The sequence below is a fragment of the Adiantum capillus-veneris genome, chromosome 12 (assembly GCF_014529385.1).
Source record: "Adiantum capillus-veneris isolate H3 chromosome 12, ASM1452938v2, whole genome shotgun sequence".
Lineage (NCBI taxonomy): Eukaryota > Viridiplantae > Streptophyta > Polypodiopsida > Polypodiales > Pteridaceae > Adiantum > Adiantum capillus-veneris.
This window is the reverse complement of record NC_140942.1, coordinates 147,530,444-147,557,099: the sequence shown is the minus strand read 5'-3', so window position 1 is coordinate 147,557,099 and position 26,656 is coordinate 147,530,444. Positions and strand designations below refer to the sequence as shown.

The following is a 26,656-nucleotide window of genomic DNA, read 5'->3' as shown; positions in this document are numbered from 1 at the left end:
TCTCGCCCTTGGACTTCTAATGCATTTCTTTGTGGAGATTTCAATAATACCCCTGATTTAAATGATAGCACCACAGGAAATTCGCATATGTTGCTTGTGGAGAAGCGTGAATGGGATCTTCTTTTTGCCTCTGCGCAAATGATTGATATATGGCGCTGTTTGCATCCTGATGTTTCTAGTTTCACCTTCTAGCATGCCGCTCATTCATCATATAGAGCACGATTGGATCGCTGGTACTTGCTTCATGGACAACAATATGAAGAGTTTGTATGTGCTATGAGGATAGATTATGCCATGCAGTTATCAGACCATTATCCTCTTCTGCTGTCTTTGTCTTTTGGACAGTGTCTTTGTGATCGGCTTCTATATAGGAAATGCTTGTTGCATGTTACCAATGACTACCTTACTCATGAAGTTTTCCGACACATGATTAGTGTCATAATAATCAATATTTAATTCTCCTAAATGATTTTCTCATATTAAACTGATCATTTAATGTGGGGAAGGTCAGGGGAGAAAAAGCTAGAATATTGGTTAAGCTAGCAGACCGGCCACAGTAGGGATCCAAAGGAGGGAAAATAGGGATCCAAAGGGGGGGCCATCTGCAAAAGAGCCATGTGCAACAATGGGCTAAAAAGACCCTAAGGTTCAGCCCATTAAGACTTCCAAAATGCTAAGGTTCCAAAATTCAAAGGTTGTGTCCAAAGGTCAACCCTAGGGAAAATTGGATGCTTTGTGTGTGCCCTAAAAGTCTTTGCACATCCCTACATGGGAGGGGGCGAGCCCTAAAGGTAGGGGATGAGAGAGAAAGCCACACACACACACACAAGCTCCCTTTACACAAAGGGAATGAGGGACACATGTCAGCTCCCTAGGCCAGATGCCCACAAGGTGTGCCCAATTTCTATTGGATGACCCTTGAAGTGGACCGATGAGAATTAAGCTAAAGTAAATCTAGTTTAATTAATTTAAAAACATTTAATAAGAGAAACCAATGAGAATTAAGTCTCCTAGAAGACTATTGGGCAGTCTCCCAAGGGGTCCAATGAGCATTCAGGAGCCCCATGGCTTGCTTGATTCCTATTGGCCAGGAGGCAAAGGGGTCCAATGAGAGTTTAGTTTAATTATTTAATTACCTAAAGCTCTCACAAAAGGGGAAAGGGGGACACATATCAGAAGGCTATCACTTATGCTGCTTAATTGTAATTGGCTTGACTTGGGGAGGGCCAATGAGGCTTCAGCAAGAGCAATTAGCAAGAGGGCTCGCCCAAGAGAGAGAGGGGGCTGATTTTTGCAAGGCATTATCACACACACACTCACACAAGCTCATGTGTGAAGAAAGAGAAGACTATCTCTTCCCAAGCTTTAATGGAGAACTCATCACCTACTCCAAGCTTGTGAGATAGAAGCCTACATCAACACTCTCTTGGCATGTGGATGCAAATCCAACCAAGAGCCAAGCTTCAATGCATGCTCATCTCCTCTACCAAGCTAATTACTAAGCTAAGCTATGCTACATATGAGTGATTATGTGAGGAGATGTACATCTTTCTCGTAAGATACTCCTTCTTCCTCTCAATCTACTCTCATACCCTGCTAGCTCTCACCATCTTCGAAGGTGTGTGAGGTCTTGGGTCTGAGAACGGGGATAATTCAAGTTGTGTTTGTTAAGTGTTTTGCTTAGTGCATGAAGTTTCCATCTTCATTGCACTAGCTAGTCTTGAAGGAACACAAAGAATTGTATTGTACAATGTCTCTCTTGATGGGAGAAACCATAATACAAAGCCTTTTGGAGGGGGGACCGGCTCCATGAAAATCCGGTCCTCAACTGTTGTCAATAGCTTAATTTCTCTCTCTTTTGAAAGTATTGTCGATGCTATCTAACTAGGTGTTATGCTTTTTGTTGCTCTCTCCACCCAAGCACTCTTGTAATTCTCATTAGGAATCTATTCTAATGAAATGCCCACTATGTTCATGCTAATTTCCGCTACTCATAAGTTATTAGGCCATTAAATGTTACAATTAGCGATATAATTCCCCCGCCGTTGGCCCATATGCATATTGACTTGGATACTGCTTGGTATTGTTTTATCATGAGAGTACAAAGTGTCATTTGTGACTATGGTACGCAGTATATACAGCTCATTCGGGGGGATGTCCTTGATGCAAAACAGGTTAGTCAACGCCTACAACAGTTAGCTGATTCCCGACCCTTGTCTGACTCTGAAACGATAGAGCTATGTGAAGCTAATCTATGTATTCAGCAAAATGATAAGCGGAAAATTTCTAAATGGCAACCGCGAGCACGTCAACAGGCTTTTATGGACAAAGGCTGTGCTTCGAAGAAATTTTTTAAGCATCTGCATCATTCAAGGGTCTTGCAATCAATTAAGCGGGTTATGCTTCCCTCGGGGGCTTGGACCTCTTCGAAGCGGGAACTTGCAGAGGTTATGGTTTCACACTATCGTCAGGTGTTTGCAGCCCCACCTCAGCCATCTTCGACAACTTGTCGAGGGCATCAATTATTGCTTTCTTATGTTTGTCCGATCATGTCTTCGCGGGAGGCACAATGCCTTGAGGATCCTTTCTCTGCTTCTGAATTGCATGGTGCCCTGCTTGCATTGGGCCGTTGGCGATCTCCCGGTTGGGATGGACTTACTGTGGAATTTTTCCTCTCCTTTTGGGATGCTCTTAAACAACCCCTACTTTTCATGGTAAATGCGGCATGGGACAAACAGGATTTTCCAGTATCATGGAAAGAGGGTTTACTTAAATTATTGCCCAAGCAAGCATTGTGCGAGCAATTCTCTCATTGGCGGCCCATAACTTTGATGCCGGTGTTTTACAAGTTATTGGCTAAAATGCTGGTCCATCGCATTAAGGACTGCTTGTTTGCAGGACTTCATCAGGCCCAGTATGGTTTTATTCCTCGTCGTCAAATCGTTGATAATTTGGCAAATGTTTTGATTGGCATGGAGTATGCTAAGTACACGCAACAGGATATGCTGGTCATGCAAGTTGACATTGAAAAGGCCTTTGACACTGTGCAATGGGATTTTATTGCTGCCACAATGAGGTGTCTTGGGTTTGGTCCTAAATTGGCCAATGTGGTTTATTTCTTGTATGCTTGCAGTACGTCTTCGGGGATCCTGGAAGGGGAATTGACCGAATCGTGGCCGCTTGGTTGTTCGGTTAGGCAAGGTTGACCCCTCGGCGCTTTGTTGTATGCTATTGCCACTCATCCTATGTTGATGTATCTTGATCACTTGACCTCTGCCCAATGTCTTCATGGTTTACAGTTGCCATCGGGTCATTCATTTATTGGACAGGCTTATGCAGATGACTCGTTGTTTATGCCTTGAAATCAACAGAGTGATGTTCAAGCGATTATGGAAGCTTTGGAATTGTTTGCGATGCGGCTGGTCTTAAAGACAACTTCCATAAATCCAAGCTTTTACCGCTCCGTTCTTGTGATTGGCATGCTCTGCTGTGGCCGGGAGAGATTGTTTCTCCGAATCTAATCACTAGGCATTTGGGTTATCCGATTGGATGGAACGTCACTCACACGCAAAAAGTAGACTGGGTTATGCAACGTTTGAATGTCAAACTACATTACTGGAAGCTTTCTACTTGGCCACTGCATGTTCGCCTGAGAATCGTTCAGAGTATCCTCATGGCATATGTTCAGTTCTTTTTGCCGCTATTGCATTGGCCTCGTCGCTGTCTTGACTCTCTCATGTCGGCCATATTGTCTCATTTGTGGCGAACTCATGCACATAAAAAAGGCCTGTGTTTGATGTCAATGACAAAACTTTGTACACCGAAGCGATTTGGTGGTCTGAATATTTTGGACCTGCGTAGGCATGTTCTGGCTAGGAAGGCTATGCTAATGCCTACACTTACGCAACAATCTCAGCCTTGGACTCTTATGTTTGCAAACTTGAGCCAGCATGTGGTTACGTCATCGTTTGGTCATTGGCAACCATCTATTTGGGAGGTGGTATTTGGTAAGATGGATGACCATATTCTTGGATGCCCGCTTGCTTCCACCTTGCTCTCCGCCTGGAAACAGGTTACAAATCATTTATCGTGGAATGCTCGAACGCAAGGAAACTCCCTTCGCTTGGAGAGTCTTCATTGGAGTCGGGCCTTTTCTCTTACCTTGGTTGACCGCTCGCCTCGCCAAGCGTATTTCCTCTCCTGCCGTGGCATTCGGGTGGTTGCGGATGTGGTGGATGCAGATGGTTTCACTTTGGAGTTTCCATTAGCCGCTCACCGTTTTGGATTGGGCATGCATTATCATCAGTTCTGGAGAGAATTGCAGCGAATGTTGGTTGGTTCTTTGCCCGTTTCACCCTTGGCTGATGGTGATCGCATGTCTGACTGGAATCTTCGGGAAATGCCATTTCAAGATATTTCTGCCGGTCGGACATATGCTCTTCTTTTGCCTCAACCATGTCTTGCTGATCATTGCAACGCTCTTTGGCACATGCATAAATCAGATATGTGGTGGAGAAGGTTTCTATCTGCATTACGGGAAAGCCGTTTGCCGCTGAAGGAGCGTTTGTTTCTTTGGCGTTGTTTACTTGGTGTGCTCCCTGTGGGTACCTTTCTTCGGATGCGCCGTATCCGCCCTTCATTATGTGTCCGTTGCTTATTTGCCGAGGAGGATGTTTGTCACCTCTTGTGGGACTGTTGTGATACTCGAGACTTTCTTCGTCGGGTATCTGCGTGTATGCGGCTCCGTTTTCCCTCGACGGTCTTCCATAAACGGTTTTGGGCTTTTGGTATCTTCTCACCGGTGTTGCAGCGCTTTGCAGTCTTCTTCATGTGGGTCAGGTTTTGGGCTTATTGGAGCCTGTGGCAACAGCGTAATGGACATATGTTTCATCGAATTCATGCAGATCCCCTGCCTTTCTTCAAACTTTCCCTTAGGCAGTCTTTACGGTTCGCCTTGGAAGTTGGTGATATCACTGCAGAGATACATCAGCTATCTTATGAATGCTTTTAGCTGTTTTGTACAGTTGAACACTTTTGTGTTCCTCCGCTTGTACTTCATCTTCTGGGTGGGTTTTCCTCTCTTTGAGGTTTCCCACATATAGATAAATCAAATTGATTTACCAAAAAAAAAAAGTATGTATGTATGTTCTATATATGTATATATATTAAAAAAAATAAAAATAAAAATATATAATAATAATAATAATAATAATAATATATATGTGTGTGTGTGTGTGTGTAAAAGGGTGGATAGGTTTACCTGGTACATGGAGCCATAATCAAACCCCTCTCCTATTAATGCTTGCACAGCTTTTGTAGCATGCCTTGTTCTTTCCTGCTGAGCACTTGCTAGCTGCTGTGCGTTGCCTCTTGGAGTTTTGTATGGCACACCTTGAGCAAGATGCCTTGCTAGGTCATTAGCAGCCACAACTGCAGCCTCCACTGGAAAATCCAAAATGGACTTATGCATTATCAACAACTTATTTGGCGCATATTCATGGTGGGTCACTGACTCAACTGATGTTAAAGCCTTTACAGGTTCTCTTTGTTCAGGGTCTATAGAAATTTGCTTAGAATCGTCGCTGTGTGCAGTATTTGATATAACAGTAGAGGTTTCCAGCACAAGGGGCGTATTATGACCCAGTACAGAAGCTTTTCCAGTTGTCTCTTCAACATGTGCTGAGACAGGTTTTTCTTCAAACATTCTGATACACTGTCTATGTGGCAAGCTTTGAGGTCCTGCATGATCTTGAACATTTGGTCTCTCTCCAATGGCTAGCCCTTGTGTCTGCAACTAAGAATGAATATGTGAAGGCCCAGACTAGAAACTGTCCTGTTTAAATTAACTTGACTTTTGTAAAAGGCATCCAAGGTAAAAGCAACCATCTTTCCAATCCTTGTTAACCTATTCCCCAAGAGATTAAAACACCTTACTTATCAAGCACATTGACAACAAATCTTCTCTTTAATTCAATTTAGGCCATAGTGTGTTTCACTTTATGTTGAAAATTTGGCAAAATACTAAACTCAAGGATGACGAGAACTTTATTATGTTTGAATTTTCTGTTTCTTTGAAACTGCAAGTCACTCGTACATCAAATTAATTGCACAATTGCTGAATCATAGCCTTTCGAAATACATAAATATTTCCATCAAGCTTAAGCCGCAGCAAACTTTTTTTAGGATGTAAGTGGTCACTTCATCACCCACCCTTGTTCTATAGCTTCCCATGTCTATTTGGGGGATTCCTCCCACTGTTCATCATCACCTTTGAAATGTCAACAGACAACAACCGTGATCTAAGATGTTAGTAGCCTTTTGTAGACACATAAAAGTTTGGGCCCATGGTGATGGTCACCCAATTATATGGATCTCATCCGAACATCCGTTCCCAGCACAACCCGCTCTACTACCCACCTACCTCTTCACCCTAGCCCACACCCTTGCTATGCTCGCTACTCTACCCTACAACACTACCCAGATGCCCTATATCCCCTCGGCCCTCGCCCATACTGTGCTTGCCACTCACTCCTGGAGTCACATCTACTCACCCTACCATGCTATCCCCTTCACCTCCCAATCCCTTGCCCCTCGCCCTTCCCACCACCCTCACTGTTCACCTCTAGCCCCTCACCCCTAGCCTATCAGTTTCCCTTTGGTGGTTAGTGGTGGGCAATCTATAGCTAGCTAATATGGTCCGGCAGTAGAAGGTAAGTAGAATTGCTCCAAGCGGGAACCCCAAGAGTCAAGGCACCAAGTGAACCAACGTGTACCTAGTGTATCTAAGTAGCCAGAGGACCAGGTGTACCCAGTATACCTAGGGGTCACCTTAGGGACCAAAGGTATTAAGTGGACCAAGGTATGTAGACTGCACCCAAGTCACCTTAGGGACCAAGGTGTACCTAGTGCACCTAAGGAGTCGGCTTAGGTGGGTGGACCCTACGTGCACCTAGTGTACCTAAGGGTCGGTGGACCCGAAGTGTTCCTACGACACCATGTGCACCAGTGGGCCAAGGTACAGGGCGTGGCCTAGTGGACCAAGGTATAAGGGTAGCCGTGCGGACCAAGGACCAAGGTCTAGATGTGTGGACCAAGGGTGCACCTGTACTTGTGGGCCAGTATATTCCAGCACGTATCCTTACCCTCGGCTTTTGGTAGCTATGGTTGCAAATAGACTACAAGTTCCTATATGTAGTGATGTGACTAGGGTGATGACCATCTGTTGGACCACTATGGGCATCCTCCAAAATACTCTCAGATTCATTAGGAGAGAGACACCTACGTAATACACCATCTGGACCAGACTTGTATAGTTCTACCGATAAGAATAAAGGGGTTTCACTTCAAGAGCAACCTTCTTTTTTGCAGTGGAGAGGCATTGTCAAGGTACATCCCAAGGGACAACAAGTGCAAGACATCACCATACCATTTGGGGGTAGTGGCCACCTTGAACAGACAACTATCATGGAAAACATCCTCGACTCTTGGAGCTTCTTCGCCTGTTTCAACATTTGTACATTTGCTTACTCTTGGGAAGCATTGTAAGTATTGACAAGGTTTAGATTATCCTTTAATTGTATGCCTTGCATCCATCTAGCATCTTCAAAAGGATAAGATATCTCGGATAGTCTTACCGCCTCTTAGTACCTTGTCTTCATGTCGAAGAATGGACTCGGGCTGCAGCACCTCTTCTTGGTCCTCGATCTCCGGCGTATCTTCAATAGTTGGTTCTTGAGGTGGCTCTCCTTTGTAAGGCTTGAGTAGGCTCACATGGAAAGCATTGTGTATGAGCCAACGGTTGGGCAACTTGAGTTGATAGGCCATCTCATTGATTGGCCTAAGAATCTGGAAGGGACCATAGTACCTTTTTGCTAACTTAGCATAGTACTTTTGGTGTCCCGTAGGATTCTTGCCCGTCGTGTGTCTTAATCGAGCCTTGGGAAAATTTGAGTAAGACCCAATCATTTTCTTTAAAGGTTTGGGCTCTTCTGTGCTTGTCAGCAACAGCCTTTTGCCTTTGGTGTGAGATAGAGATAGCATCCTTAATCTTTTGGAAAGATTCTTGTAGGTCTTGGCTATACTCATTTGCAGCGAAGATCTTCCCGTGTACCTTAAGTAGCAAGGGACTTTTTGATCTTCCCTCAATTACCTCAAAAGGTGCTTTTCCCGTGGAAGTATGTACAGTGTTATTGTAGGCATACTCCACTAAGGGTAAGTACTTCTCCCATTGGGATCTTTGATCTACTTCCGTTAAATAGGATTTTAGTAGATCGAGAATTGTTAGGTTAGCTATTTCACTTTGGCCATCGGTTTGCGGGTGATAGGCCGAAGAGAAGTTTAGCCTTGTTCTTAAATTCTCAAAGAGACCCTTTCAGAAGTTACTGGTCATTCTAGGATCTCTATATGACACTAATGGACATTGGCAAGCCATGGTACTTGAAGATTTGTGAAATGAAGAGTGTTGCCATTTGATGGGCTTTGATAGTCTTTTTGACAGGTATAAAACGAGCTTGTTTACTTAACCTGTCTACTATCGTCCATATTCCTGTATTCGCATGGATAGACTTAGGCAATCCAAAGATAAAATCCATGGATATGCTCTCCCATGGTGAATTAGGGATTGGCAAGGGTTGAAGCAATCCATGTTGCTTCTCTCTGAAGTAGGTGGACCCTTGTAGCTTATCAAATAGGTCCTCTACCCGTGGAATGGGAAACCTATTTTTGATAGTGATCCTATTTAGTGCTCTATAGTCGACACACATACGATATGTGCCGTCTTTCTTTTCCACTAGTAGCACAGGAGAACAAAATGGAGATGAGCTAGGCCTAACCATGCACTTCTCAACTAACTCATGCACTTGCCGCATAATCTCCTCTTGTTGAGCTTGAGAAACTCTATAAGGAGGTTTGTTAGGCGGTGAACTTCATGGAAGAAGTTCAATTGCATGGTCATCATTGCTTCGTTTAGGAGGTAGCTCACAAGGGATGTCGTCAATAAAGACATCTTGAAACCCCTTGAGAAAATTGGATAACTCTAATTCCTTTTGATTGTGTATATTTTCTTTTGCTAAAACATTAAGCTCATTTTGAGAATCTTTAACAAAAATCATGTACACGGGAATAGAGCTCTTTATTGACTTGTTGAAAGCTTGTGTATGTACAATGGGTATAGTGTTACCCATTTCCTTAGAATCTATATACATATCTTTTTCCTTGAACTTAAAGGAGATTCTCCTTTCGGGGAATTTAACATTGGCAGCCATGCGATCAAACCATGGTGCCCCTAGGATTACATCCTGATGCTTGAGAGGAGAGATAAAGAAGTCCTTTTGTCCACATAGCTTTGGATATGGAGTCTCAATTTCCCGATTAAGGGAGTGACTGAAGCTTCTTGCCCCTTGAAAGCACCGTCTGCGGGTAGGACATCTCCCATCTCGTAGGTTTGTATCCCTAGCTTGGTGGCCAACTCTATAGATATAAAATTATGAGTAGAACCGGGGTCAAAGAGAATAAAAGCATCATGTTCTCTAACCTTCCCCAAGCATGGCATAGAGGAGATCCTTTGTGGTAAGTTTCCTCCTCTTCGATTCGACCATGGTAGCTCTAGGAGGATCATGGCGGTTGTTCTTTTGGGGACAAGTGCGGTACGCATGCCCTTGTTCGCTGCACTTGAAACATCGGTTATCCTTGCGATAACGCTCAAGCTCTTCAGGAGAGAGTTTATTTTTGCCTTTATAAACTCCCTTCTCTTTAGCTTTGTTGGAGTTGCCCTTAGGAGACTTTTGGACATTGTCCTTTCCCTTAGGCTCATTAGAACCCTTGTTTTCAGGGGGCTTAGAATTCCTCTTAGCCCCTATTTGGAAATTGATTCGAGAGGCCACCATAGTATGATGTATTACCGCCGATATGGTGCCATTTCTTCGGTAAAGCCCGCACAAAATTGCTGCTTTTGCTCTCCAAAATCCAACTTTATGAAGACAGTGGCGTTGAGTTGTAGGTCCCAAAACTTGTCTACATATTTGTGGATAGATTCATAGGGAGAGAGCTTTAAGCTTCGCCATTCGGTGAGTACTTTGTCTTTGGCATCGATGGCCAAAAACTGCTTCATAATGGAAGCTCTTAAAGCTTTCCATGTTCGTGGAGCTTCACCGTTGGCCCGTAGGCTAGACCACCATTGTCTGGCGGACTTTTGAAAGTGCATAGCTACATGGCGTAGCTTAGAGGACTCCGTGAAGCCCTCATCTCCGAACGCCGCATCAAATTGTTGGATAAAGGCCAAGACTTTGTTCGTAGCACCAAAAGTGCCATCATAGGTAAGGAAAGAGATGCTCTTCCCTCCCTCTTTGAGCTTCTTGAGCTTAGATGACCTCTTCCATGTGGCATAGGATTTCCTATGGCCTCTTCTTTTTGATGGTTCAAAGGTTGCACCATCACTTTCTTCAGAAGATGAAGAATTTGAGGAAGATGGAAAAGAGGGTGACCTCTTTCTTGCCTTTTTCTTGCCTTGATCTTCGTTGTCTTGACCATCACTTTCATAAGAGGATGAGGATGAAGAAGATGGAGAAGAGGGTGTCCTCTTTCTCGCCTTTTTCTTCTCTTGTTTTTTTTCATTCCTCTTTGAAGTATGGCATGGAGAAGTATGAGATGGTCTTCTCCGTTTTGGAGGTGATGGAGAGTGTTTAGCCTGCCGTCTTCGTGGAGCCATCTCCGCCGAGGTGGCGGGAGACTCACTTCTTTCTCGTTCCTTCGGTGGAGGCTCTTGAGTTCTTCTTTGAGAAGGAGATGCGCCATCAAGGAGCAAATTTCTGAGCCCTTCATAGGGATCCTATTCTTCTTTCCGAATCGGAGAGAGACCTCTTTTGGAAGTCTCTCAAGGAGGCTTCCTAGGTGCTCTCTCGTCATGGTGGGGAGCTTGGAGAATCCCATGAGCACGAAGCTGCTGTTGCACTTCACTTTGGAGGGATGGATTGCCCATGGCTTGTTGAAGCCTAGAAACAATATAGTTAACAAGCATCGGGGCATCATTAGTAGCTTGCTCATTAGCAAAATCAAAGTTATCAACATTGATTTCACTCTCTTTACTATTGTCAGCCATTCTAACAACTTTTAGGTGTACTTTGGCACTTCAAGCCCTAGTTGCTACTCCTCTTTACCCCTTTAGAAAAAGTACTCAAGCTACTGTACCCGTGGCTCGAATACCATTAATTGCAAGGAATAGAAGAGAGGGTCGTTCAACACCAAAACAGCACTAGCTCCTGTTAAGCTTCTAATAGCTCAATAGTGGTTAAGCCGTAGGCAAGCCCCGTAGGACTCCACTATTAAGACCATAGCTCGACGGTGATGCTCCGTTAACTGCACAAAGGCAGACGCACTGCAAGGCTGAAAAATCCCTATTCTACTTACTCACATGCAATTAATAGTACCAACCATTTATAGCTAGCTTGAGGACCTCCCTTCTTGAGCAAGAAAAGAGAAACCTTGTGCTCTGATACCAATGTAAGATTTAATGGCCTAGTAACTTGTGTGTAGTGGAAAATAGCATGAACATAGTGAGCATTTCATTAGAATAGATTCCTAATGAGATTAACAAGAGTGCTTGGATGTAGAAAGCAACAAAAAGCATAACACCTAGTTAGATAGCATGAACAATACTTCAAAAGAGAGAGAAATTAAGCAATTGACAACAGTTGAGGACCGGATTTGCATAGAGCCGGTTCCCCCTCCAAAAGGCTTTGTATTATGGTTTCTCCCATCAAGAGAGACATTTTACAATACAATTTCTTGTGTTCCTTCAATACTAGTTAGTGCAATGAAGATGGAAACTTCATGCACTACGCAAAACACTTATCAAACACAACATCAATTCCCTCACGGTCTTAGACCCAAGACCTCACACACCTTCGAAGATGGTGAGAGCTAGCGGGATATGAGAGTAGATTGAGAGGAAGAAGGAGTATTCTTACAAGAAAGATGTACATCTCTTCACATAATCACTCATATTAGCATAGCTTAGCTTAGTAATTAGCATGGTAGAGGAGATGAGCATGCATTGAAGCTTGGCTCTTGGTTGGATTTGCATCACAAATCCAAGAGTTGTTGGTGTAGGCCTCCCTTCTCACAAGCTTGGAGTAGGTGATAAGCTTTCCATTAAAGCTTGAGAAGGAGAGAGAGTCTTCTTTACTTCACACATGTGTGAATGTGTAGGTGATAATGCCTTTGAAAAATCAGCCCCCTCTCTCTCTCGGTCGATCTCTCTTGCTATTTGCTCTTGCTAGCATCCTATTGGACCTCCCCAGGCTTAGTCAATGGTAATTACGCAACATAAGTGATAGCCTTCTGACATGTGTCCCCCTTTCCCCTTTTGTGAGAGCTTTAGGTAAATATTTAATTCAACTAAACTCTCATCGGACCCCTTTGCCTCTTGGCCAATAGGATCAGGCAAGCCATTGGGCTTTTGAATGCTCATTGGTCCCCTTGGGAGACTTTGCAATAGTCTTCTAGAGAGCTTAATTCTTATTGGTTCTTTTATTAAGTGTTTTAAATTAATTAAACTAGATTTACTCTAGCCTAATTCTCATTGGTCCACCTCCAAGGCCATCCAATAGAAATTGGGTACACCTTGTGGGTATCTGGGCTAGGGAGCTGACATGTGTCCCTCATTCCCTTTGTGTAAAGGGAGCTTATGTGTGTGTGTGAGTTTCTCTCTCATTCCCTACTTGCAAGGCTCGCCCCCTCCTATGTAGGGATTGCCAAAGACTTTTGGGACACACACAAAGCATCCAATTCCCCCAATGTTTGACCTTTGGACACAACCTTTGAATTTTGGAACCTTAGCATTTTGAAAGTCTTAATGGGCTGAACCTTAGGGTCTTTTAAGCCCATTGTTGCACATGGCTCTTTTACAGATGGCCCCCCCTTTGGATCCCTATTTTCCCTCCTTTGGATCCCTACTGTGGCCGGTCTGCTAGCTTAACCAATATTCTAGCTTTTTCTCCCCTGGCACTTCCCCAAATTAAATGATCAGTTTAACATGAGAAAATCATTTAGGAGAATTAGATATTGATTATTATGACACGCTGGTGAGAAGTTTGACGAACCATGCTCTTTCGAAACCATGAGTGCTTGACTTTGCATTTGGTCTAGCAGTGCCGGGTGGGCATCAGAAACACCGAAGTTTGGTCCCTTTATGGGGTCTGGATAGGGCACTACTGATGATTTCACTGTAGGTGAAGACGTTGCCGCGTCTAGGAGTAGAGAGACATCTTGAGCTGGGTCATCCACTTTGAGAGCGACATCTTTGTGCTGTAGCCCGCCTTGAAGAAGAAAACTTGGTGAAGTGTAGTACAACAGACACAGAGGATAACTTTGGCTTGGTCGGAGAGTCAGACACAGTTAGGCGTTGAGGTTGATGTGTGTGGAAACTCCTATAGATCTTTAACATTGGCTGCTAGCTCAGGTGGCTCATTGGGCTCAGGCATTGTAGAAAATTTGGATGAGGGTGTATCCTCAGGCAAAGGTTGAATAGAGACTCCATAACAAGGCATAGACTTGGTAGCTTCCAACCACTCCAGCAGATCTTCGTTTGACCCGTCAGGTGGAGTAGGCCGTTCCAATCAAGGGTCGGTTTCCGGTGACAAAGAACTATGCTGCACTTCAGGATCCATGCGTCCTTCTAGGCAAATGGGTTACATTGCGGTGCCAGGAGTATGTATCAACATGGCTTCGTTTCCCCAATCATGAAGTTCTTTAGTGTGCCTCAGCCATGGTCTACCGATGAGCAAAAGAAATCATACGGAAGACGAACCACAACAAAATCTGAGCTAAATGTGAAGTCTTGTACCTACAGAGGCACCTTGTCCACTATGCCCATTGGGTAGATTTGTCCTCTGCTCGGCCAATGTAACTGTGAAGGGAGCAAGGCGGGTAGGCTGTAGACCTAAAGCCAACATAGTGAATTCGGGCATCTGGTTGATGCAAAATCTACCATCCACTATCGCTCTTGAGAATTGCCGCCCCAAGACGGACACGGTGAAATGAGGGCTTCTATAATCATTGAGGGGAGCAGCGGGATGAGATATCATATAGGATTCTGATGGTTGCACTGGGAGGTGCCCGCCACTAGGACCTCCTCCGGCATAAAGTGACTAAATAACTACAAGGGTGTCACTTGGAAAACTCGCATCTAGCCGTAGCATGTCTGAGCCACACTTGTTGGAAGGTGTTCTTCAAGATTGTCTCTGTTGTAAGCTGTTCTTTTTCTACCAGTGGTTTCTCTGGTACCTTGATCCGCTGAGATCGGCAACTGCTTCCAAGAAAGCTTCATCAATCGAAGAGCAAAGATTTGGATTCTTGCTTGGCACTAGGGGGGATCCTTGCTTGGCACTAGGGGATGGCTTGTCATCAGCTTTATCATCAGCTGAAAACGGGGTATCCACTGGTGGGAGAATGTGTGGGGGAGTTGAACTTGCTAGAATGCTAAGACCGAGAGCCACCCTCTGGGCCCGAGTGAGGATACTAGCTGGCTCCTCTACCAACTGCAGCTTGTCTTGAGGGGAACCCACATGGGCAGAAGAGGGCGGCTGAGGGATGGTGCTAGCTGCTATCAGATTGATCTTGGGAAAGGTAAACTCATTTTGGCTTTGATTTGGGCTCGAAGATGTGGATGCACGAATTTTGGGACAATCCTTACTGTAGTGATCCTTCGCTTCAGGGCAATGTCAGCAAGGAGGGGACCCTTTTGGCATGGGAGGTTTCCTTTGGTATATCCATTTCCCGCATCTGTAGCACAAAATGGGCCGATTCAATGAGCGAGTCGAAGGGCGAGGTGGTCCTTGATCCTCGTGCATGGAGTTGGAGGCGTAGAAGCTTTGAGAGGATGAGGGAGCATGGGCATGATAAAAGCTATGAGAGGGAAAAGTGCTCTGCATACCTTGCATAGGAGGGGTTATCAACAAAGGTGGCATGTGGTTTGGATGGCCATAGGGGGAAACCATGTTGGATGCAAGTGTTTGCCCTTGTTGAAGAGTAGGACCAAGACTTCGTTGTATTTGTCGCAATCCCTTGAGGTAGTAGCAATCCTTGTCCTCATGCCCAGACTTTTCACAGAAGTGGCAATAAGCTCGAAGGGGGCATTCAATTGGAGGGTGCCCTGACGAACGGCATGAGCTACACCAAACCATAGCCTTAAGTCTCCTGTTGAGACTTGAGCTCTTCTAGCTCGTGCTTGATCTTTTCCAAAGCCTCTTAATGTGGAGGCTTCTCCTGTCTACAAGAGAAGGACCTCTTCTCTTGAAGAGCTCGCTGTAACTTTAGGGCTTCTAGTTCCCTGCGTACAGAAGTCAATTGGTCAGATGGACTTTCCAAATGTACAGAGACAGTCTCTACCTGAGGAGAGTCAGTAAATAGCTTCCTTGCCCCCTCTATCCTAGTAGCAGCAGCAGCAAACTCCTCCAGAGTGGCTTCAGGTCGGAGACTCTCTCTCAGTTTTTGCTGAGAAGTCTTTGGAAGAGCCTTCTCTACCCACTTCTTGACCATAAATTCACCTGGTTGCTGAGGAAGCTTGGCGACCAGAGACTTTGTTCTGGTCATTAGCTCTACAAAAGTCTCTTTGGGCTGGAGCATCAGGTTGGCCAACTGATCCAGAACCTTCTCTTGGAAGTCCCTTGGTTTGAAAGCTTCACAGAACTGCTGTCTTAATGTGGCCCAAGTTGTAAAGTGGTTTTCTGTAAACTAACTGTACCATTTATCTGCTAAGCCATCCAAGGTGGATGGGAAGAGTACTAGGTAGGCGTCTTCTCGGCCGAGGCCATGAACCCTACAGAGGGAAACAAATCTCCGGGCATGGTCATCAGCATCCTCTGTGGAGAGACCCGTGAAAGTCGGAAACTTGATGTTCACCTTAGCCAGAACGCTCGTGATCTCCTCCTTGGCTATCTCTGCAGGAGCGTGTTCCTCAAGAGCTTGCTCTAACACAGTGGGTGAGAACTTTACTGAGGGGGGAGCAGCGCACTACTAAGTCCTCTGAAGTACTACAACAGAAGGCATCAACCCTTGGTACCTGGTAGAAGTCCACCAACCTCATCACCCATGCCTCCACATACAGCCTCATCCATTCCTCCATCAAGTTCGACATCTTCCAGGTCACCTTCCCCAGTGAAGCTCTCCCCCATTTTGTTACAGCAAGGTATTGAGTAACAAGCTCCTGAGCAAGAGGCCATGGAGGCGTTGACCAATGTGTTGGCCAAGGTAAACATCAAGTTTCCTACCTTCAAGAGACTCTCCTCAGAAGATGCAGACGACCATGCAAGGAGGTTCGTATCTCTCTGTAGAGGTCGTGGTCTTAACATGGAAGATGCTTATTTGATACTCTTTCCATCTACCTTAGATGGCTTAGCAGATAAATGGTACAGTCAGTTTGCAAAGAACCATTTTGCAACTTGGGCAACTTTAAGACAACAGTTTTGTGCAACATTCAGACCAGGTGACTATCAGGAAAAGGTGCTGGATGAGTTAGCCAACATGGTGCTCCAGCCATCTTCTCCATCTTCATTACTATGCTATTATGTATGCTAAGCAAGAACAGTGATGATAAGTGAGGAACTATTTCTCTCTCCTATGAAACACTTCTTCTTCCTCTTCCCTACCCTCATTCCCTGCTAGCTCTCTCAACCTTCGAAGGTGTTTGAGGTCTTGGGACTGAGGCTTGGTATAGTTAATGCTTTCTACAAAGTTTATGTTATGCTTATTGCAAGAAGGCTAATGGATTATTGCAAGTAGATTAATTACTTAATGCAAGTAGATTAATTGTTGCTTTGGGCACAAGTTGATGCACATCTTCATGCATTCAAATGATTTAGGGAACACAAGGATTAATGATGTTTACAAGTTCTTGATTGTTTTCAAGCTAAGATTGATTGTTGCTCTTAAACAAAAGCTTGGTGTATGAAGCTTCCTTCTTCATACCGCCAAAGAGGTCTCAAGGAACACAAAAATTGTATTGTACCAAGTCTCTCTTAATGGGAGAATCTATAATACAAATGCCTATTGGAGGGGGGACCAACTCCACATAAATCCGGTCCTCAACTGTTGTCATGTTCTCTAAACTCTCTCTCTTGCAAAAGTATTGTTCATGCCTATTTAATCAAGTGTTATGATTAAGTTTCTACTACCAATTAAGTTCACCCTCTATGCTCTCCAGTAATCACACAAAGTTGCTCACTCTAATTCTCTTAATTCCGCTATTCTACAAGTTATTAGGCCATTTCCATTACATTGGTATCAAAGCATTTGGTTTCTCTTTTTTTGCTTAAGAAGAGAGGTCCTTTAAGTAGCCTATAAATGGTTGATGTTGTTAATTATATTAGGGTAAGTGGAACTGGGATCTATTATCCGTTTGGTTGAGCCCACTATGTGGGATATGGTACACACCTTGGGAGATTTGGACTTAATAATGGAGTCTTTTTAGACTTGCCTACGGCTTTACCATTATTGAGACATAAGAAGTTCAAAAGGAGCTAACTCTCGGCAACTCTGCTATGTTAGACCTACTCCACTACTCTCTATAATTAACCACTTCGAGCCGTGGGTGTAGATACTTAAGAGGCAAATTTTGAAAGGCTAAAAGGAGTAGCAACTGAAGCTTTGAATTGCCAAAAAGTACATTTAGTAAACACACAAGTTTAATTAACATGGCTGACAATAACCAAGAGAGTAGAATGAACAATGATAGCTTTTATTTTGCACATGAAGATGCTAATGATAATGTCCCCATGTTTGTTAATTACCTTGTTACTAGGTTGCAGCAAGCCATGGGTAACCCTACCTTGCAAGCCGAAGTTACCCAACAACTTCATGCTTATTGGATTTCCCTTTCTCTCCAAGAGGAGAGAGAGCTTAGGAGGCCTCTTGAAGAGACTCCCAAAGAAGGCTCTCTCTCATACGAGAGGAGGAATCCAAGGAACGAGAAAGCACTGAATCCCTAAGTTCCTCTGAAGATGTGGCTCCAAGAAGACGGCGGTCTAGACGATCACCAACTCCTCCCAAGAGGAAATTTTCAAACCATAGTCCTTCTCCTCGTCACCCCGAAAGGGAAGAGAGGAAACCAAGGAAAAAAAGGGCAAGGAAGAGGTCACCCTCCTCTCCTTCTTCTTCACCTTCCTGCTCTTCTGATGAAATCTACGACTATTCTCCTAGAGAATACAAGAGGGGAGGACATTACAAATCTTACCTTGCCTGGCAAAGGTCGCAAAAGCTCAAGAAGTTCAAGGAGGGAGGAAAGAGTATCTCTTTTCTCACCTATGATGGTACCTTTGGTGCTACCGACAAAGTGTTGGCCTTCATCCAGCAATTTGATGTGGCCTTTGGAGACGAGGGCTTCACAGAGTCCTCCAAGCTATGCCATGTAGCTATACACTTCCAAAAATCAGCTTGTCAATGGTGGGTAAGCCTCCGAGGCAACGGCGAAGCCCTAAAGACATGGAAAAATCTACGAGTTTCCATCATGAAGCAATTCCTTGCAAGTGATGCAAAGGACAAAGTGCTTATTGAATGGCACAGCTTGAAGCTTCTCTCTCATGAGTCTATGCACAAGTATGTAGATAAGTTTTGGGATTACATCTCAAAGCTGTTGTTTTCTGTGTGGGTCTTTCTGAAGAGATGACCGATATGTTAACTCGCAAAGGCCTAGGACCATATCGGCCGTCATACACCACGCTATGCTTGCTTCTCAAATTGATTTCCAACAAGGGGTTAAAAGAAATTCTAAACCCATGGAAGTGAAGGATCAAAACGAGTCTAGAGGGAGAATAAATGCTCAAACTTCCTCCAAAGGAAAATTTAGCAACAATGATAAAAAAATCAAGGAGAAAGGAGTCTACAAAGGTAAGAATAGATTCTCTGCAAAAGAGCTAGAGTGTTATCGTAAGGATAACAAATGCTACAAGAGTGGGCAGCAAGGGCATGTCTATCGTGCTTGTCCCCAAAGAAATGCATGCAACGAGCCGCCTTGAGTTTGTATGGTTGAAACTATAAAAGAGGATGCTCATAGCAAAAGGGTTTTGTTTTTCCTATGCTAGGAAAAAAATACATGTACATACATGTTTATGAGTTGGGTAGCACCCTATCCCTTGTAAATATGCATGCTTTTGACAAGTTGATGAATATCTCTATTTTCATATACACGATTTCTATTAGTAGAAAGTCTGTAAATGAATTTAAGTTTGAACCAGTAATAATAAAAAAGACGAGAATCAAGAGGAATTAGAGTTGTCTAAATTCCTAAATGGATTCCATAATGTTTTTATTGATGATATTCCTGTGAGCTATCTCCACAATGACGGGACAATGGCCATGCAATGGAGTTTCTACCATGAAGCTCACTGCCTAGTAAGCCTCCTTATTGAGCTTCATAAGCTCCATAAGAGGAGATCAAAAGGCACTAGCATGAACTGGTAAGTTTTGAGAGAGATTAGGCTTTCTTTAATCAAAAGAAAAGTGATTGTTTTTTCAAGACATTCAATAATTAGGTCACATTATCTCTAAAGGTGGTATCTGTATGGATCCACAAAAGGTAGAGGTAATAAAAGAATGGCCTAATCCAAGGAATCTACATGAGATACGAAGCTCTAAAGGTATGAGTGCATACAATAGACCCTTCATAGGAAAAATTCATGCTTATAGTCGGTCCAATACATGACTTAACAAAAAAGAAAATTGGATTGCAAAAGAGAAAAATTCTTTTGAAAAGTTCAAAGAGAAGCTTATCTCTCAACTCATGCTTACATCACGGGATCTCTCAAAGCTATTGGAGGTCCAATGTAGTGCTTGGGTGATTTCCATCAAGAAGGGCATGCCATAGCATACAAGATTCAATCCAATGAGCGAATGTTAGGCATATACAAAAGGAGCTACGAGCTGTTTTACATGCCGTAGACACACGGAAGTACTTCTTGAGGACTCCATCCATGATGCAAACCAAGCTATCCGACAAACAAATGAGGTGGGCGAGTTTCTTTTTGCAATTTAATTTTTATATTGCTCACATTGCTAGCAAGCACAATCAAGTGGCCAATGCACTTTCATGATGGCCAAGAGTAGATATGGTAACAATATCAACTTACAATGAACCATCTTTTATGATAGTTAAATATGCTACTAACCCAGACTTTAGGAATATGGTAATAGCCTTTACAAACGGAAGAAAAAAAGAACCATTCACTTTAGAGGACGGTTATCTTCCATACCTCAATAGGCTATGTCTTAATCACTTCGCATATGCAAGGCAAACAAGTATTCAAACCTACTCTTCTAGGAATAGAAGCATACTTGTATTGGCTTACCAAGAAATGAGAACATACAAGAGTATGTTTCAAAATGTATGGTATACTAAAAGATGAATTATGATAAAGGGACCATGGCTTGCGAACATCTAATTGCGTCGGATAGAAATCCTACCATGACCGCTAATTTCTGGTAGAGTCTCTATCAGAACTAGATTGACCCTCTTTTCCTCGGCCTACTATTCCCAACGGATGGCCAAAAGGAAAATAGCTAAATTGATGATTCTTGATATACTAAAAGCCTATGATTGGAAGTAGATCAACGCTCAAAATGGGAGAACTACTTACCCTATCAATAGTATCTCTCTAATGACATTGAACATACTTCTACGGTGATAGTACCTTTTAAGGTATAAACAGAAGATCCAAAAGTCCCTTGTAGCATAAGGTACGTGGGAAGATATTCATTCCAAATGAGTATAGCCAAGATCAAAACAAATTTTTTAGAAGGTTAAAGAGGCTATATCCATCCAATAGCTAGGCAAAAGAGGCTGCTGCCACAAGGCACAAAAGAGCCTTAGCCTTCACTATAAAGGAAAAAGGGGTTGTTGCTACTAAGCACAAAAGAGCCTTAGCCTTTAAAGAAAGAAAAAGAAAAAAATTGGGTCTTAACAGACCTCCCCAAGGCTCATCTAAGGCAAATTTCATGCAAAAATCCTACGGGCCACTAAAGGTATTATGCTAAGCCAACACAAAAATACTATGGCCCCTTCTAAATTTTCAAGCCCATCAATAAGATGGCTTATCAATTAAAGTCGCCCAACGACTGGCTCATACATAATATTTTTCATAAGAGCCTATTCAAGCCTTATAAAGAAAAGCCACCAAGAGAGGCCATAATTGAAGACCCACCAAAGATCGAGGATGAAGAAGAGGAGCTCCAAACCAAGTTCATCCTTCGACATGAAGACAAGGTATTAAGAAATGGTAAGATTACTGACAGTATCTTATTTAATCTAAGAATTATCATTTCAAAGATGCTAAATGCATGCAAAGAACATAGCTTAAGGATAATATGAACCTTGTTAATGATGCTTACAATGACATAGAAGAGTAAGCAAATGTAAAAGAAATGTATTTTAAATGATCAATGTTTTTGTCTTATAAGACTCTCTCTTTATGTTTTTGTGCACAAACTTTAAGAAGTATGCATACTTAGGATCATGTTTGTGGTGACAACGTCTCTCAAACACCAAGTAGAATTTGTCACTCTCCTTTGGGAGAATGAGATGCACTAAAGAGCAGACGTGCTTGCGGCAGCTATGTCTCCAAAGCACCAAATGGATTAGTCATCCATCTTGGAAAGATGTCGTAGGGTAAAAAAGGGATCCTCTACCCGCTAAGTAAGATTGACTAATGACTACGGCTTCATCTCTTCTACCTCATAGTCGTAAAGGTAACGTCATAAAATCTAATATCTAACCAACCCAAACGATTTTCTCATATTAAATTGATCACTTAATGTGGGAGAATATACCGGAACAAGGGTTAAGATATAGACATGTGCTTATAGGTCTATCTCAACACAGGGCCAATAGTAAAGGGGCCCAAATGAGAGATGGTCTATCAAAGAGCAAGGCTAACCAGTGGAGCATAAGACCTTAGGGTTAGCTTCATTGAAGACCTCCATTAGTTAGTGTAAAAGTCCTTTGACCTTAGGTAAGCTAGGGCTAAGCTTGAGGTGGGAACCCGGCCCAAGCTTAAGATGCTTGAGGTGCTTGAGATGCTTGAGGTGCTTGATGATTGAGATGCTTGACATGCTAGGGCTGTACTTGAGGTGAGAACCTAGCCCAAGCTTGAAGTGCTTAAGGGCAAAGCTTCTGGTGGGAACTGGGCCTAAGCTTGAGGGGCTTGAGGTGTTAAAAGTCAAAGATCTAATCCCTACAAGGAGGGGGCAAGCCCTACATGAGGGGGGATGAGAGAGAACACCCACACACTCACACAAGGCCTACTTGGTACAACGAAAGAATAAGGGATACTTGTCAAGTTCCTCCTCATATTGCCCTCATGGTGTGCCTGAAGCCTATTGGTTGGCTACCCAAGGGGTCCAATGATAATTTAGGAGATTTAATTAATTGATTTTGCACTTAAGTTCTCTCTCTAAAAGGGGAAAGGGGGACACTTGTCCTGAGGCTACCCTTGTTGCTTGTAATGCCTCCTGCTTGTGATTGGTTAGGCCTGGAGGTGTCCAGTGAGCTTCAAGCATGAGCTACAAGGGGGGGTCGACCAAAGAAAGCTAGGGGGTTACTTAGGGGGTATACTCACCCACACACACTTACACACTCTCATTGTGTGCTATGCAAAGTGTAAGAGCTACACATCCTTCTCCAAGCTCCTTGAAAAGTTGAGAGCCCACACCAACACTCTTGGCTGTGGAATGCAAATCCAACCAAGAGCCATGCTTCAATGCTTAAGCTTTCCATATTCTCCATCTTCATTGCTATGCTATTATGTATGCTAAGCAAGAAGAGTGATGATAAGTGAGTAAATATTTCTTTCTCCTATGGAATACTTCTTCTTCCTCTTCCCTACCTTCATTCCCTGCTAGCTCTCTCCATCTTCGAAGGTGTTTGAGGTCTTGGGACTGAGGCTTGGGATAGTTAATGCTTTCTACAAAGTTTATGTTACGCTTATTGCAAGAAGGCTAATGGATTATTGCAAGTAGATTAATTACTTAATGCAAGTAGATTAATTGTTATTGCAAAGTAGATTAATTGTTGCTTTGGGCACAAGTTGATGCACATCTTCATGCATTCAAATGATTTAGGGAACACAAGGATTAATGATGTTCACAAGTTATTGATTGTTTTCAAGCTGAGATTGATTGTTGCTCTTAAACAAAAGCTTGGTGTATGAAGCTTCCTTCTTCATACCGCCAAAGAGGTCTCAAGGAACACAAAAATTGTATTGTATCAAGTCTCCCTTAATGGGAGAATCTATAATACAAATGCCTATTGGAGGGGGGACCGGCTCCACATAAATCCGGTCCTCAACTATTGTCATGTTCTCTAAACTCTCTCTCTTGCAAAAGTATTGTTCATGCCTATTTAATCAAGTGTTATGATTAAGTTTCTACTACCAATTAAGTTCACCCTCTATGCTCTCCAGTAATCACACAAAGTTGCTCACTCTAATTCTCTTAATTCCGCTATTCTACAAGTTATTAGGCCATTTCCATTACGCTTAAGCTGTATTCCTTGTATCCATCTAGCATCTTCAAAAGGATTATTTTGAACTCAATAAGATATCGTCGGATAATCTTACCATGTTGTAGTACCTTGTCTTCCTTGTCACAAAAGGGTGACGTGGCAGCAGACCCTGGATACACACACTGACACGTAGCAGACTGACGTGGCCATAGTACAGCAGTTCCGGATTTTACGCCGTAAAATCAGGTGACATGCTGACGTGGCAGGCATACGGACAACAGTACGGATTTTCGCTTTTTACGCTGACACAGCCGTACGGAATTCTTGTATTTGCGTTGAGATGCTTTTGGGGCTTGAATGCTTTAATTTCTAGAAGCTTTTGGGCCAAATGCTTTTGAGTAAAAAGATTTTAATTTTGGGGCTTTGCTTTTGGGCATCCCTTGTAACAATAAATAAGTGGGAAGGGCCTGACTTCTCAGAGCATTTGGACGTAGAGTCTGAGAGTGAGCACCTACCCACTCTCTTGTACTTTAAACACAGATTAATACAAAAAGAAATACCGAAAGGGGCGCCAGTCTTCGGGGCCAATATCTCTAGGCATGGAACTACGCCAGTCCGTGTCGACTCAAGTGTGAGTTGTGAACTGTTTTTTTGAAGTGAATCTTTGCTGTGTCGCGGTAGAATCTTGACTTGGGGTGTCCAAGTTTGTTACAGTGGTATCCAAGCGCGGCCGATTGCTCTTCTACCGGAAAATTCGATCCTTTTCTCACAACATTTATGGATTCCAACAGAGATCAGTCGGACTTCTTCTACATTTGGGAATGCGGGAGGAGATCACGAAGAAGATTCTCATGAAGAGTACGGCCCACCTCGGCCTACTCAAGCTGAGATTAAAGAGATGGAACGTCGAAATTGGTTGATGACGCAACAAAGATGATGATTAACATTGCGAAGGATCCAAAATTTGCAAAAATTTTGACTCAGCAGTCCTCCAAAGAAGTGCACACCCAATGGCAGAAGGCAACAGAGCCACCCATCAAACCGGCACTCAAGAAACCTCCTTCCACGAGGATGTTTACAGATCAAGAATTAGAAGAGGTGGTTCAGAACAGATTAACCGGCTTTTGGATGCAAACCATAAATCAAAAAAGGATGACAAAAAGCAGAAGAAAGGAACCGACTTCTCGGGTTATTTGGGTCGTCAATCTACTTTTGCATTTGCAAGAAAGCAGAAGAAGCGTGTTCTTCTTCTGATAGTTCTTCTAGCTCTTCTGATTCGAGCGAAGAAGACATAAAAGGAAAAAAGCGAAGCAAAAAGCAAAGCTTCGGAAAGGGCAAGAAAAAGGTAAAGAAGCCTAAGTTTCGCCTAGTTTCTGACAGTTCTACAGAGGACTTATCCTCAGATAGTTCGGACTCCGACGATCACATGTTTTATGCAAAGAATAAGCATTTCTATAAAGCCAACCAGTATGACTTCCTCGAAGATAAAAGCAAGAAAGTTAGAGAATTCAAAGAAGATGGACCGTCGATTAAATTTGACTCTTTTTTTAAATTTCGAGATGCTCTGAGGGCTTTGGCTTTCATACAACAACTTGACATAGCTTTCTCTAGAGGGCATTACTTCGAGCACTCCAAGATTCGGAGGGCTACCTCTTTCTTCAAGGGAAATGCTCGAACATGGTGGTTCACCCTTCTACTGAGAAAGGAAGCTCCGGTTAAATGGTTGAAATTCAAAAGGCTCTTTATTTCTTCTTGGCTGACTCAGGAGTACGAACGAGATATACGAACCGCTTGGAAGCATCTTCGGATGACCAAGGGAGATTCTCTGGATTCTTATTGCGAGAGATTTTCGAACTCTTTTCTACCAACCTCTTCATTTAAGAAGGTCTTGTTTAAGGAATAAATTGAGCAGTTTTGCTGCGGACTCCTACAGAGATCCGAAACTACTGCTTAGAACAAAAGCCAAAAATTATTCAAGGGTCATGCAAAACGGGGTTTTGCGATACATTCGGGAAATTTGACTTACCCCACTGATGAGATCTTGTATCAGAGAACCCAACAGACCTCTCACAATGAAAGTAGAGTTTCCAAGACAAAGAAAAGAAAGATACACGTTCCCGACTAACTCTTAGAGAAAGGACTATCTATCTCAAAGAGGGAAAGTGTTTTGGTTGCGGGGAATTTGGACACATCTCTGCAAAGTACCCCAAAAAGGCACAGCAAGAACAGACTAAAGATAGGCCAGAGAGTTCTAGAGGAGCATAGGAACATGACAGAAAAGGCAGATGAAAGCAGAACTGGTACCACATTGCGTGGGGCCCAGATGATGAAAGTACAAAACTTTGCCGCACTTAGGGCAAAGTGAAAGATCAGGAAGCCCTCATTTTTCTTTGATGGAGGAGCCAAGGCCAAATTCTTGAATTGGCGGCTCGACTTGGAATTACGCCCAACAGGCTGAGGCCACGGGCGAGTGGAGGCAATTCTAGCGGTACCCGGACGGGATGTTGCCATTACACCGATCATTGGAAAACTTTGTTTGCAATGTCGAGGGTATTTGGGACACGAGGACTTCTATGTAATTCCCTTAGGAAGGTTGTGATGTCCTCCGAGAAATCCCTTGGTACCACAAGAACAACACCGTGGTTGACTATCGGCCTGAGAAAGCGACTTTCGACAAATGCAGAGCAAGAGAGATTGTACTTGATGAAATTCAGTTTCGTTACTCGATATTTTTTTAGAGAACTGAATGATGATTGAATGTCGAATATGTTTTGACCTCGAAAAAGAACGCCAAGATTTTCTCCACACCAGGCGAGTTGCCACCAGCTCGTCTTGAGGATCATACTACTGATCTGATACCTGGAAGCGCACCACCGAACCGGCCACCTTACCGAGTGAGCCGAGCCTAGAATGAAGAGATTATGAACCAAGTGAAAGACCTCTTGGGAAAGTGTCTTATCCAGCCGAGTACTTCACCCTACTACTCTCCGGTGTTATTAATTTTAAAGAAAGAAAGATCTTGGAGAATGTGCATTGATTATAGAGGTCTCAATAAAATCACCACCAAGAACAGATTTCCGATTTCAAGGATTGATGATATTCTTGACCGACCACATGGATCCTCTTGTTTTGGCAAGATCCATTTGAAGAGCGGATATCATCATATCCGAA

At 43.3% G+C, this 26,656-nt stretch overlaps 1 protein-coding gene across 1 annotated transcript in view; it reads right to left on the bottom strand.

The window, feature by feature from the left end:
- Positions 1-26,656, bottom strand: part of LOC147446654 (uncharacterized) — a 95,883-nt gene that overhangs the window by 15,719 nt on the left and 53,508 nt on the right. The window contains exon 3 of the mRNA XM_086525844.1: positions 5,261-5,788. Within this exon, the coding sequence (XP_086381970.1) occupies positions 5,261-5,788 (528 nt within the window). The remainder of the gene's footprint in view (positions 1-5,260; positions 5,789-26,656) is intronic.